A 14,721-nucleotide genomic window follows, 5' to 3' on the forward strand; every position below is an offset into this window, starting at 1 on the left:
TAGGCTAGCTGTATAGTAGTCTATACCATCTAGGTTTATGTAAGTACACTCCATAGTGTTTGCACAAACACAAAATTACCTAAGGATAAATTTCTCAGAATGTGTCCCAGCCATTAAGTTATACATGACTTGTAGTGATTCCTAACAAACTGGAGACAGTGGTGGAAAAAAAGTATTTTATTTCATTGTATATCCTTTTATATTCTTTAAAATTGCTTAGATGTACATATAGTTCTTTTTTAAAATGTGCATTTTTAAACAAATGGAAGAGAAGATGGAAAGAAAGAACTTCATTGCATGAACATAGTTTGTTTTTTCCAGGCTTACCAAAATAACACAATCTTACTGCAAGAAGAGGCACACCCTGGAATAATATCAGGAGGCTGACAAATGCTCTTCCAATTTTTCTCAGAATGAGAAAATGTAAATTTTAAAGTCTAAAATTTTTTAACATATATAATCTTATGAGAAATAAGGACTATAGAAAAATTCTTCAAATTTCCCTGAACATTTAGAAAAGATAGTGGTTACTACTGATATTTGCCATTGTTGAGCATTTATTTTATTCAAATATTATTTAATTTTCAAAACAAGAACTAGCTACATAATTAGTGGGTGTAGTGCAAAATGAAATTACAGGGCTTCCTGTTCAAAACCTAAGAATTTCAAGGCAGTGGAAGCAGAGCTTGAAAACAAGCATGGAAGCCTTCTGAGCAGGGGTCTTGGGCAACTGCATAAATTACAAGCCCATGAAGCTGTCCTCGCTCGTAACACACCTGTGAAGAAATGTGTTATCATTCCTACTTTAAATATGAAGAAAACAATGTATAGAATTAAGATAAGAACCAACCAGCCCCAAATGTCACAGTATACGACCTATGGATTTGGTGTTCAGTTGTTGTGGAGCCTGGCTCCAAGGTGTCTGCTTATAATCACTCTAAGAAGAACCAGCCCCCAAATGTAAAGACAAGTAATTCTAAACCTTTCCTATTTCTTTTACTAGGTCAATGAACTTACAGATCAAATGAACAGTATTTTAAAAACAAATGTATTTTATTTTCATGATATCATCAGAGAGTCTTAAATAGACTCATAATCAAAATGGAGAACGGTAACTGGATAAATGTATAGTTAGCAAGATATAAAGATTGTTGAATATAGGTCACACTGTATTCTATCCTAGTTTTGACCCTGCCATATTCAGTATTTTAGTTAAGGCACTAAGTTATTCTTATCATGCTTGTAGTTTTCCTCATTCTAATGCATTTGAGTGACAGGATTACAATTCCATAGATCTTGATATATAGATAGAAATGATAGATTTAAAATGATTTGACAAAACTTTTGAAATTTTTCTTTGCTTACAAAAGCAACATTTTGCAGATAATATCTTACAGTAGATATTTGGAAACTAAACAACTACAGAAATATGCATTGTACAACAGAAATTATCTCTACTTTCTCTGTCAAAAAAAACCCAACCAATGTTTATGTCTAGCATTGTGTACTCAATACTATAAAGCAAACATTTTTCAATGACATTAAAGTTTTTGAAATATAATACTCTATCCACATTTATATAGCATAGTTTACTTAAACCATCATCTATGACGTTAGGTTGTTTCCAAAATTTACTGTTTATGAAGACCCTGTAAACAAGGATAAATGTTACATCTAGCCTTCAGCACCAAATTAAATTTAAAAGGTAAAATGCTAGCTGAGAGAAGTCTGCTTTTGTAACATTTAAAGAAAAAAAATTACTTGATTACTGTATGTTTGGTATATGTAATCATTTTAGATATTGGTACTTTTCATGTGGCATTTATCTTCACAATTATTTGTGTGATTATCATCTTCCTTATTTTACTATAAGGTTCCTAAATATGGAGTTTTATTTTACTCATTTCTGAGTGTCCTATAGTGAATATATATTCAACAAAGGTTAGAATTTTATTGAAACCTTGTGGTTCAGCTGCTGTATAACTTACACTGTTTTAGAATTCTTTGATTGACTATTGGTGTCCCTAGCCAAGACATGCTGGATTCGGACCACTAATCAAATTAGATTTACTTTTGGAAATAACTGGCATTATAGAGTTTGAAAATGATATTTACCAGGGTCATGATTATTAGATTTCAAATCTTTAAGACTATCAGGTAGAAATGATACTCAACTTACTCTGCTTTAGTTCAGAGTTCAAAACAAGTTTTAACAAGAGGAAGTCATAATAAGACAGGATTCCTCTGGCTGTTAAGAAGATCTTTCCCAGTGGGAAAGTTTGTTGCCATCCTAAGAAAGGAATTTTCTCTTTAAAGGAGCAATGAGTTCTGTAATAATCAGGAGGTTGTGTTAAATGGCCTTCATAATCACTCTCATGTTTATATTTCCTAATGATTCTAACACATAATTAAGTGTTTACAGTCAATAACCAAAAGCCATAAGGAGATGTAGTACATGAATGATTGTTTTTTTTCTGATTCTATAGAGTAGGTTTTGAGAGTGATTATTAATTTGTTGTATGTAATGAGTTCTACCCTATATTTACAGGGTGAATGCACAGTTTTCTTATTTCTCCATCCCAAAGGAAATGAAGTAGTATTTTCAATTACAGCACAGTAGTGATTATAATATAGAACAATTACAGAATCATGTCTTACTACTCTTTTATTAAAAATGATTCTTTTTCCTTCTTATAAGGTTTAGTATATTTTTAAATGCAGTTTCACAGTATATCATGTTGTCATTTCTCTTTACCCTCCATGGGCACATCTATCTAATTTTATAAGTAGATATTAATAAGAAAATATTAATATTAAAGAAATTAAGAGCCAAATATTTAGTAGCACAAATGTTCTATAAGATTAGACATAACTGCAAAAATTAGCTTTGTATTTTCAGAATCTCTGCATTTTGGTCTGTACATTTAAAATTATATATTTTCTTAATCTGCAAAGTGCTATCTTCTAGCCACCACTGTATGCAAAGAAAGTTTGCTTATGGTTAAAAAAATACTCAAATAAATATATAATTATGGGATCCTACTAAAAACTACATTTTCTTTGCAGAGAAAGTTTGCTCATGGTTAAAAAATATTCAAATTATAAATAAATGCTCTTGGAATTCTACTAAACACCAAATTTTCTTTTTGACTAGAAATAAACCTAATTTTAATCACATAATGGTCACTTTGTGTTGGGTGCAATGTCTGAGTTTATATTTTAAGCTTTTTTTTTTAGAACTATGTTCCTTTCTGCTTTCATCTTGACATAACTCACCAACAGACTATAATTAAAGTTGTTTGAGGTTCAGTGATTGATTCTGAATAATGAATCTATGGAGATCCTAGAGAAGATAAAAGTTGTGCCTGGCACATGTAGAAAATTTAACTCTTAGTATTGTTTTAGCCTTCCAAAATGGAAGTCCTTCAGGCCCTCACATATGGAAAGACATTTCTTCAACAAAAGGTAGCCTTGTTAAGCTATACATGTCAAAGCGATTTTTACTTAAGACATCATGGAAAGGATTTTATTCCTTCACTGTTAATTGCCAATTTGGAAGCTGAAATAAGAAGATCCTGAGGCTTTTCCCATTTCCTCACATTAAAGGAATCAGTCCTTATGTATGAGGCAGGGAGATTACTACAAACCCTTCCCTTACCTCTTGGCAAGATCAGGGAAATTGCTAAAATGAATCTTGATCCTGCCAGATCTCTTCTCCTATGCTTGTACCTAAAGGCAGTTTCAATGCAGGCCTCTTATGATTTCTTTGGAAATAGATCTTCCAAATAAGTTGGATTACCAGAACGATAATGATTGCCATCCCAAGAGGTAACATTACAATCATAATAAGAGGAGCTCTGTGAGACAGAGGATATGATAGTTAAAGAAGGAAGGATTGTCTCACAATTATAGAACTTGTCGGTCTCGTAATGCCCATGTATTTAGGTGATGGCCGCTCATGTCTTCGGTCACAAAATGTATTATTCCAAAGCCTGGTGATCTGGTTCCCCCCGCCTCCTGCCAAAAGTATAAACAGAAAGTAATTGAGATTCTAAACCAAAAAGTGTTTCCAATGATGAATTTGGGAACTCAAATATTTGAACATATTCACTATTTTAAATCAAACAAGAGGAGTGTGTTTTTTAGCCTTTGAATAACATTCAACATAAAGATATATATGGACTAATGGGTACTTTATGTTAATCTTTTATTGTAATTTTAAAAGACGTTTCACTTATTTGATTAAAGAGTGGTTCATTACCAAGTTCAAATAATTTTATTTAAAAATTTATAACGTAAAATAATCAGTCTATATGATAACCAAAAATGCATTCTACCAACTATTAATAAGCATTTAAAATGTGCCAGGCAATGGATTTGGCACTGATGTTTGTTAGTAAAATTTATATTAATGTTGTAAACATTTTAAATAGCATGTAGAATTAACTATCAGAATGAATTACACTCTGTTTTTCTCCTTTGCCCCCACCCCTTATTTCCTACAGTTTGACCAATAAATTGAAGAGACACTACATTTACTTTCGACGTTGAGATTACTTTCCTTTGCTATTTCAGTCACCCTAACTTAAGTCAGATAAAACAATTTTATTTGGCTTCAATATGGTGCTATTTTGATCTGAAGGTCAATCTACCAACAAGCAAGAACAGTTTCTCATTATTTTCCTTTGGCACTCCAAGCGGTCTTTACTGATGTCTTTCGAGCAATGTCTGACCTCTGTTTCAATACTTCTCACAGATTTCACAGGCTGTCACCACCACTCAGCCATCACTGACACAGACAACCGTAATGGAAACAGTAACTATGGTGACCACAAGGGAGCAAATCCTGGTAAAACATGCTCAAGAGGAACTTCCACCACCACCTCCCCAAAAGAAGAGGCAGATTACTGTGGATTCCGAAATTAGGAAAAGGTGAGAGCATCTTAAGCGTTATCTGCAAATGAGGTGGAGAAAACTCATTTATAACAGTTTTGTTGGTGGTGTTTTCACTTCAGCGGTATTTCCAGAAGCCTCAGGTACCTGTAATGTTAGTTCACGTAGTGAGAAAAATTATGAAGTATGTTTTAAAATTTTCCCAAGAAATCACTCTCCCAACAAAAACTAAATGCTTAATGGAAATGGTGTTTTCTGGAATGGAAGAAGAAACTACAGGGGATAAACTACTATGGTAGCATTTTAATCCTAAAAGAGTTTTTTTCTTATAAAAGTCCTGCTTGTTGAGTCCCTAGTTTTGCATTAAATATCTTTTTTCCAGTAACGGAAAGTACATTTTCATGAAGAAGTACACCTATAATAGATGAGATCCATCCTGCTAGTTTACGAGAACATAATGTCTCAATCTGCACATCCTAAATCAGGAGTAATTACAGAACAGATTTCCTGTTCTTTGATATTTATAAAATCTTATCTTGAAGGTGTTAGAATTTTTAACTGATCTTTTTGTGAGTATTCAGAACTACGCATTTTAGATAAGTTAGGTATTATGTAAATCAGTGGATATATTAAAATGATGGCAATAAAATTTTATGAGTGCAAAGCTGGCATAAAAATTATTTTAAAAGGTACAATTTGCCTTTCATTCCAGTTATTGTAATTCTAAGATTAAGAAAGAACATTAAAATCTGCTGTATGTCTCTAAGCAGCATATGTTTAGGAACTCATGGAACACTTGACATTAGAATTTGTGTATACCAGGGTAAAGAAGTATGAAAAGAACACACACCTAAAAATAGTGTGTCAGATGTTCTAAGAAAATTTTAAAAATCTAGAAAAGTTATTCAAATGTATTATTTGTGACTTTCAGTACTTCTCTATTAACTAATGACTTAAGACCTGCTTTGATAATTCCAAAGTAAATCACTGGGCCTTTTCTCTCTGTTGTGTCAGCATGGCTAAGCAAATCCTCTAGTCGAGGGGTCAGCAAACTAAGACCTGCTAACCACATCTAGCATGCTGCCAGTTTCATATGGCTCATCAGCTAAGAAGTGTTTAGACATTTTCAAATGGTTGAAAATAATCAAAAGAAAAATAATACTTTATGACATGTAAAAATTACATGTAATTCAAATTTCAGTGTTATAAATAATGTTTTAGTGGAACACAGCCATACTCATTTATTTATCATTTTTGATTACCTCCACATTACAAAGGCAGAGTTTGAATAGTTGTAGCACAAACTGTATAGTCAACAAAGCCCTAAATAATAAAATATTTACTATCTGTCCTGTCTCAGAAAAAGTTTTTTGACCGTTGCTCCAGTCGAATGGTTCTCAAACTCTTTGAATATTAGCATTCTTTTTGGGGCAGAGACTTTCAAGAATTTCTAAGGACTCTACTTGTGATGGTGGTAGAAAGACTAATAATAATTGATGGAGAAAAATGCATAATGGCACAAACCAATAAAGCTTTTGATGAATTTCCTTTTTATTAATCCTAGTAGGATGTACATTGATTTGTTTGTTGTCACATTAAACATGTGTTTACAGCTAACCCTTAGTGGACATATGGATTTTTAGATACTTTGCAACATTGCAACAACCCTCTGACAGTTTTCCAAACAGAGGAATAGGGACACCTAGTTGCCTAACCCTCTTAATGTCTTCAGAACTTGCCTAATACAGAAATTCACAAAACAAGGTGATTCATGTCAGTCTCTGTCTTCAGAAGCTTATTCTTGGCTCCTGTTTGGAGAATGCATTAGGTTAAAAAAAATGTGTGGTCTGACTTCTTTTTGTTTTCAAGAAAGAGTGGCTGGTGGCAAAATACTCTGTTGCCAAATTTTTTTTTTAATCGTAAGTTTTCAACAATTTTTGTAAGTGCCTAAATGCCAAGTTCCATTGGGTACATAAAGAAAAATTCTTCAAGTAAAAACTAACATTAATTGAAGATTTCTTAAGTGTTCAGTAGTAGATTCAATGGTTTATTGGCATCACATGTATTTTTCCCAATAACCTCCCAAAATGCGTATGGCTATTATTACTTTATAAAATTATACACAGCTACAGAGTACCTGAACCAGGATGTGAACTGAGGTAGCTAAAAACCTGGGCTGTATAGTAAAATGTCTTTTTCATAGGTATGTGGCTAAGGTAATCCTATTGGTTTACCTGAAGCTATTCCAGATTATACCTGTTGTCCCTGCATATTTATAGAGAGCGTCAACTTTCACTCTCAAATGTGTCCTGATTTGGACAAAAATTTAACAAAATTATTGGTACACTCTATATAAGACATTAGATTGATATATTTAGACTGAATGAAGATAGCAAAAAGGTAGACATTTAGGAACAAATTCATTAATTGATAATTGTCTACAAGATGGAATCTGGTTAAAGTATTGTAATAATTAAAGAGGCATCTTGCAAATATAACCAGAAGCTTTATATTAGCTAGTGTCCCATTTCTGTCCCATGTGAAACCCACTAATATTTCACTGTGAATATCAAGGTCTTGACCATCTGTCAAATAGTGTTTTATTTAAGTGATGTCCTCTTCCAGCTTCTAGGACACACTATCAGTTGTCACCCACCACTCTTTACCTGACTTGTTTTCTTCTTTCTGCCTAATTCCTACGGGAGTGTCTCACAAATCCATCTCTTTGCCTTTCTGACTTCTTTATCTGGATTGTCTCCTCTCATTGATTGGAGTCTGGCTCTAAGTGAATGACTCCCAAATCATGTAGTTCCAGATGTGATTCTCTCCCTCAAATTAAAGCTTTAAATCTCTAAAGCTATTTCCACTTGTGCATCCAGCCACTGCCTCAGTGTTCATTTTTATCAAATGCAAACATTTGTTCCTTCCAATTAACCATACCTACTTATATATTGCACACATATTTCAGCTATTTTAATTTATTGCTTATGTGTCTAGAGAATTAGCAAATATTGTAAAAATCATGGTTTTTGGAATCAGAATTACTCAGGTTTGAATGCTGCCTGCTTTTTTCCCCCCAACTTTAAGGTTCAAGGGCTAAATGTGCAGGATTGTTACATGGGTAAATTGTAGGTTGTGAGTGTTTGGTGTACAGATAATTTTGTCTCTCAGATAATCATCATAATATCTGATACGTAGTTTTTCCATCCTCACCCATCTCCCTCCTTGTACCCTCAAATAGGCCCCAGTGTCTATTGTTCCGTCTTTGTGTCCATGTGTACTCAATGTTTAACTCTCACTTATAGGTGATAACCCCTGATATTTGTGAAACCTGCCTGTTTTAATTACTAGCTTATGAGCTCAGGCAAATTACTTAATATCTATGCCTCTGATTCCAATATTCTCAGTTTATAAAACACCAGGCATGAGGATTCAATAAGAAACATTTAAAACGTTGCCTTTAAGGTAGTAAGCTTTCAATAAATGCAATAGTTATGATTCTTGTTTGGTGGTGGAGACCGTAGAGATGATAAAGACGGAGGAAGATTGCGATGGGTAGTAGGGGTGGAAGTGATGGTGGGAGAGGTACAAATGGTAGAGATGATGATGGTGGTGGTGGTGGAGGGAGTGGTGAAGATAGTAGTCATTTCTTATTGACAGGGAAAAATTCCTTAATAAACATCATCTCAAACCTAACAAATATAAAATTACCTTCATGCCTTCCTCTTCAAAACAGAATTTACCACCTGACTTCTCCAGTTCTGTGAATCTTTCTTCTTATTATTTATTATAATTAGATTGTATTATTGGGCAAGTGCCATCATTTCAGTCATTTCATGATCATTCTAATTGCCAGGTCCATAACCTGAGCTATATACCTCACTCTGGGGAGAACTGCTCTCCTTTCTAATCGATGTACCTAAAATTAGTATATCTAAAATGTTGCTTTTTGCCGTCTCTCCAGACCTGCAAATTCCCATAACTCCAGAAGCCTCCAAAATAAAATCCAGGCCCTTCCTATGGCATTCAATATTATTCTCATTCTCCACTAATTTTATATCTAGCTTCCCAATAATCATTCCACTTCAGCCAGTAAATTCCATTACATTCACTTTGTTATATGCCTTCATGCTACTCACATAAAATTTCTCATTGCCAGTCACAACAAAGGAAACTTATTACTATACTTCTTTATATTTACTTAGATCCCATTATAGTAAATACTGTGCATATAATAACCAATAAATGTTTGTTGAGAGAGTGAATGATATATAATTAAAACAATTATAGTAACTAAAATTTGACATTCCAATATCATTTAAAAATTCTACCTAGCTCTTCCCAGAATTGTTCTGAAAAATAAACGTGTGACCATTCTAATAATCTTTAATTATTCCGATTTTACCCATTAGGGTATCCTTATTTACTGAAAACGATTAAGGGATTTAAAATTCAGCTCTCTACCACGGCATAGTTTCTTAACCATCTGAGGTACATTTAGTTGATTCCTAAATAATTACACAGTTTCTACATACGTTGTATTTATTGCATAAATTTTCCTCCTTACACTGAGATTTACAAAAGTGTCTGATGATTTGGGTCACAAGATAATTACTTCTAACAGCAAATTATTCCTGCAATTCAGTGATATTACTTTACATGTAGGTAATTATCAGAGCATGGAACTCAGACTAGGTTAAAAGTAGATCTGTTATCTAGTTAATTGATATTTATCCAGGAGATTAGTTCCTAATCATATAGCAGTTATTTTAAGGGATTTTTCAAAAAAGCTTCAGTTTATACTTTCGTAGCAACAGGCAAAATGAAGGGCAAATTGTTTTTAAGTAAATGCCATCTCAATAAAGATAATTTCCCCCAAGTAGTGTTCATAAATGAATATCTTTGTCCTCAGGGACAATATAGAGGCATTTTGAAATGCCTTAATTCACTTGATCTCTGTTTTTGTTTGTTTGTTTGTTTTCTTCAGGGTAAGCAGACAGAATGTAAGTTTGCTTTCTCTGGCTATTGCCTACATACTAAATAAATAGAAGGATAAATTGGCTGATCTACATACCTGAATTATTACTATATATTCTACTTTTCAGTTTGTTTCTGTTTTTTGTTTGTTTGATTTTCTTTCTTTGTATGGCTGCTGTCCAGATGAAGTTAAATTGTGTCACGTCTGTTAGATAAGACCTCTCTTTCTGCAGTTTTTTTTTTTTTTTTGAAAGAAAGAAAGAAAGAAAAAGAATAAAGAAGAGGAGGAAAAAGGAAGAGAGAGAGAGAGAGAGAGAATGGGAGTATTGCTTTCTTGCCCAGGCTAGAATGCAGTTTAGTAATGGGTATTGAAAACCTCTTTTATACCAATAATTATACTTGATGTAAACAGGAAGGAATAAGGGAAGAAAATAACAAACGAGCAGCCAACCAATATTTCATTTAAACCTAAGAAATGCTATGCAATTACTGAGGAGTGATTTACTTCCAATTATGTAGTCACTTATGGAATAGGTGTGAGGTGGTAATGTATGTTTTATGTATTTGAAGTGGAGAGTTCTATAAATGTTTATTAAGTTTACTTGTTCCGGGTCTGAGTTCAAGTCCTGGATGTCCTTGTTAATTTTCTGTCTCGTTAATCTATAAAATCGTTAGCTCTTCTTGTTACATTGATCCTTTTGCCATTATGTAATGTCCTTCTTTGCCTCTTTTGCTCTTTGTTGCTTTAAAGTCTACTTTATCAGAGGCGAGAATTGCATCTCCTGCTTTTGTTTATTTGTTTATTTTTACTCTCTGATTGGTTGATAAATCTTCCTCCTTCTCTTTGTTTTGAGTCTTTGTGTATCCTTGCATGTGAGATGGGTCTGGATGCAGCATACCAATGGGTTTTGGCTTTTTATCCTATTAGAATATATATAAGTTTAATACTGGCATTTGATGCTAGCTGGCTGTTTTGCCCATTAGTTAGTGTAAATTTTTCGTTGTGTTAATGTTCTTTTCTTTTTGATATATTTTTGGAAAGGCTGATATTGGTTGTTCCTTTATATGTACAGTGCTTCTTTCAGAAGCTCTTGTAAAGCAGGCCTGGTGGTGGTGAACTCTCTAAGTACTTGTTTGTTCGCAAAGGATTTAATTTTTCCTTCGATTATAAAGCTTAGTTTGACTGGATAGGAAATTCTGGGTTGAAAGTTCTTTTCTTTAAGGATGTTAAATATTGGTCCCCACTCTTTTCTGGCTTGTAGGGTTTCTGCTGAGAGATCTGCTGTTAAGTCTGATAGGTTTCCCTTTATGGGTAACCTGACCTTTCTCTCTGGCTGCCCTTAGTATTTTCTCCTTCATTTCAACCCTAATAAATCTGGCAATTATGTGCCTTGGGGTTGGTCTTCTTGAAGAATATCTTTGTGGTGTTCTCTGTATTACCTGGAGTTGAATATTACCCTGCCTTGCCAGGTTGGGAAAGTTTTCCTGAATGATATCCTGAAGAGTATTTTCCAACTTGGATTCATTCCCTTCATCACATTCAGGTACACCTGTCAAATGTAAACTAGGTCTTTTCACATAGTCCCATATTTCCTGGAGACTTTGCTCATTCCTTTTCATCCTTTTTTCTCCAATCTTGTCTTCTCGTTTCATTTCACTGAACTGGTTCTCGACTTCTAATATCCTTTCTTCTATTTGATCAATTCGACTGTTTAAACTTGTGCATGCTTCGCAAAGTTCTCGTGTTGTGTTTTTCAGCTCCATCAATTCACTTATATTCCTCTCTAAATTGTCCATTCTCGTTAACATTTCATCAAACCTTTTTTCAAGGTTCTTAGTTTCTTTCCGTTGGGTTAGAACAAGTTCTTTTAATTCACAGAAGTTTCTTATCACCCACCTTTTGAAACCTGCTTCTGTTATTGGAACACACTCGTAATCTATTAAGCCTTGTTCCGTTACTGATGAGGAATTGCGATCCCCTGTAGAGGGAGAGGCATTCTGATTTTGAATATTCTCTGCCTTTTTACGCTGATTTCTTCCCTTCATTATATATTTATCCGTCTGCTGTCTTTGTTATTACTGACTTTCTAACTGGGTCCCCGAGCAGACGTCCAACTTGTTGATTCCCAGCGCCGAAATCTGAGCAATCCACTGCGCCGGCCAAAACAGCGGTGTTAAGATTGATGGTGCTTTTCTGCCCGGGAATCTCCGGACTCTGCACCAAGAACTGGCGCGTTAAGGCACCAGCAAAACCGCCGCGCCGGCCACAAGAGTCACCCTGGCGACCCGTGGGGCTCCTCTGCTGGGAATCTCCTGGTCCGTGAGCAACAAATATTCGTCTGAAAGTGTGGTGTCCTCTCGTTCTCTGCGCTTTCACTGGGAGCTAGGAGCCCGAGCTGCTAGTGATCAGCCATCTTGGATCTCTCTCTCCTCTTTCTGCAGTTTTACGAGATTCATGCTTAAAACAATTTTGTTTTAGATATTTGTTACAACTTTGGTTTCTAAATTAAAATCTGAAAGTTGTACGGGAAAATACACCAATTTATTTGAAGGACCTAATTAGATGATTAATGTATCCATGAATCATTTTTTTATGTTCTATATGATAAATTGATACTAAAATATCTGGGAAGTTGAACTCAGTAATGACACTTTTGCCCTTTGGCATAGCCCATCGAAACAACACATTTTAGGTGATTTACTTCTTTTTTTCCTAAGGAGACTAGACTTTTCCATGGTTACAGGTTAATTGAGGTCCAGAAAGGTTAAATAACTTGCTTTCAGTTGCAAAATAAAGACTAGTACTGAGTCTCCTAATTCCATTCTAATATTATTGTTGCAATGCCATGTTTCTTTATATGTATTAAAGTGAAATGACCTTGGTCATAAACTCAAGTTTCACTTTAGACACAATTTTTTTTTTGTTTGTTTGTTTTTTTATAAAGAAACCTTGCATACCATCTTCAGATCCTCAAAAAGGTAACCATTTACTAAATATTCTTGAAATTATTTTGTCTTATGCATCAAGAATAAGTCAATAATAGTGTTTAGAACAATATAGTAATATGAATTCTAGAGAATGCTATGGGATCAAAGAATACTTAGAACAGCAATACTCAAATTTCAGTGCATGAAAGACCATCATCATCTGGAAGCTTCTTTGAAATGCAGATTTGGAGGGCCCTTCCCAAACTTGCTGAATCAGAAACTCTGCTGGTGGGCCCAAAAATATTTTACAAGCACTCTAGGTGATACTGATACACCATAAAATTTGAGAATCCTCACAACTTGCATGAAAACAGTGGTTCTCATATTTCAGCATCCATCGGAGTCACCAGAGTTTCTAATACTAATAGGTGTGGAGGGGTGCCCAAGAATTTTAATTTCTAACAAGGTCCCAGGTGATCCTGCTGCTACTGATTTAGGGCCCGCACTTTGGAAATCAGTTCACTAGAGTGTTTTCTCAGTTACAGTCTGACCCCTGATTCTCTTTCCTCATGCCAGCCCCCATAAAGGGTCCATCTATTCCTAGGTAGGTTGAGGGCTACTACTATTGCATTTTATAACACCTCTGCTGCTTAATGATGAAATGATGTATCCATATGTCTGTTTCATTCACTAGACTTAAAGCTTCCCTAGGCCAGGATCCATTTCTTGTTCCTTACCTGTATCGAGTATTCTGTGTGGTAGATGTTCCGTTCATGCTGTTAATAGAAATGCACGATAATGAGAACTGGTCCCATGAGATACTATATGGATCTCTGGATTTCTTGCTATGCAGCTGTGTGAAAATGTATTCTTCCAGAATGCAAGGCATAAAAGAATATCAACAAGGAAGAAGACAGGATCACATTCCCAGAGCTGTGACATACAGTTTTGTTTGTTCTTTGAGTGAAGAAAATGGTACTCACACTTATTTATCTAACAGGAGGAGCCCAGTTGAGTGCAAATAAAAGTCAATTTTTAATCTGAAGACCCGAACTGTTTCTATTCCCTTACTTCTGATTCTTTCCTTTATCCTCTCATACTCTACATCAAGCACTGAAACTGCTCTCAGCAAGGTCACCAGAGAGCTCCTTAATTACCAGCTCCAAAGGTCACTCTTCAGTTCTTATCCTTTTAGACCTTTGTCTTGTGCTTGACAGCGATGATTAGTCCCTTCTTGAAATTTTTCTCTCCTGCAGTTTCTGTGACATTGTTCTCTCCTGTTTTCTTTCTCCTGCTCTCAGACCACGTCTTTTCAGTCTTCTATTCCTGCCCTTTCATGTCAGGCTCCATAAGACTCAAATCTTGGTTTTATTTTCTTCTTATGATACTTTCTCTTTTTGGGAAATATAATTTATAATCTTTATCATTCACTTATATTTATGATTCACTAATTGATATTTCTAACTGACCCTCTCTCCTGTTCATACTTGTATAATTCAAATGCTTATAGGTTATGTATTCCTGGATTTCTTACTGGAATCTCAAATGTAGTTTTGCAGTTTAGATCGTACAACTCTAGGGAGGGTCGTTTACTTCATAGTCTCTAAGAATGGCGCATCCTGAACTTGTACAGTGAACAACCTGTGCCTCCATTCAAAGTGGTCTTGGTATCTGCCACATCACTAATTCCCTCCAAATGTGCCTGTCAAATTCTATTTAATTTGTTATTGTTTCTATATCCTTGCTGCCTTCACTCCAGTTTAAACTGAATTTTTTCTGTATAAAATTTTTAACTGATTTCTCTGCCTCTGTTCTTACCTCTTTTATCCACGCTCTTCACAGCTTCTCAAGGGATATCTTAAAATGCAGTTTTAATTAGATCATTCCCCTGCCCATAAATCTTGAAATGCGTGGCATAGAAAT

At 34.6% G+C, this 14,721-nt stretch overlaps 1 protein-coding gene across 11 annotated transcripts in view; it reads left to right on the top strand.

Annotated features, from left to right (window-relative positions):
• Nucleotides 1-14,721, top strand: part of DMD (dystrophin) — a 2,277,745-nt gene that overhangs the window by 817,759 nt on the left and 1,445,265 nt on the right. For all 11 annotated transcript variants that reach the window (XM_064364425.1, XM_064364424.1, XM_064364427.1 and 8 more), the window contains exon 17: nt 4,757-4,932. In XM_064364425.1, coding sequence (XP_064220495.1) covers nt 4,757-4,932 — 176 coding nt within the window. The remainder of the gene's footprint in view (nt 1-4,756; nt 4,933-14,721) is intronic.

Source organism: Aotus nancymaae, unplaced genomic scaffold (genome assembly GCF_030222135.1).
Source record: "Aotus nancymaae isolate 86718 unplaced genomic scaffold, 86718_ANA_hifiasm-v0.15.2.pri h1tg000058l, whole genome shotgun sequence".
Lineage (NCBI taxonomy): Eukaryota > Metazoa > Chordata > Mammalia > Primates > Aotidae > Aotus > Aotus nancymaae.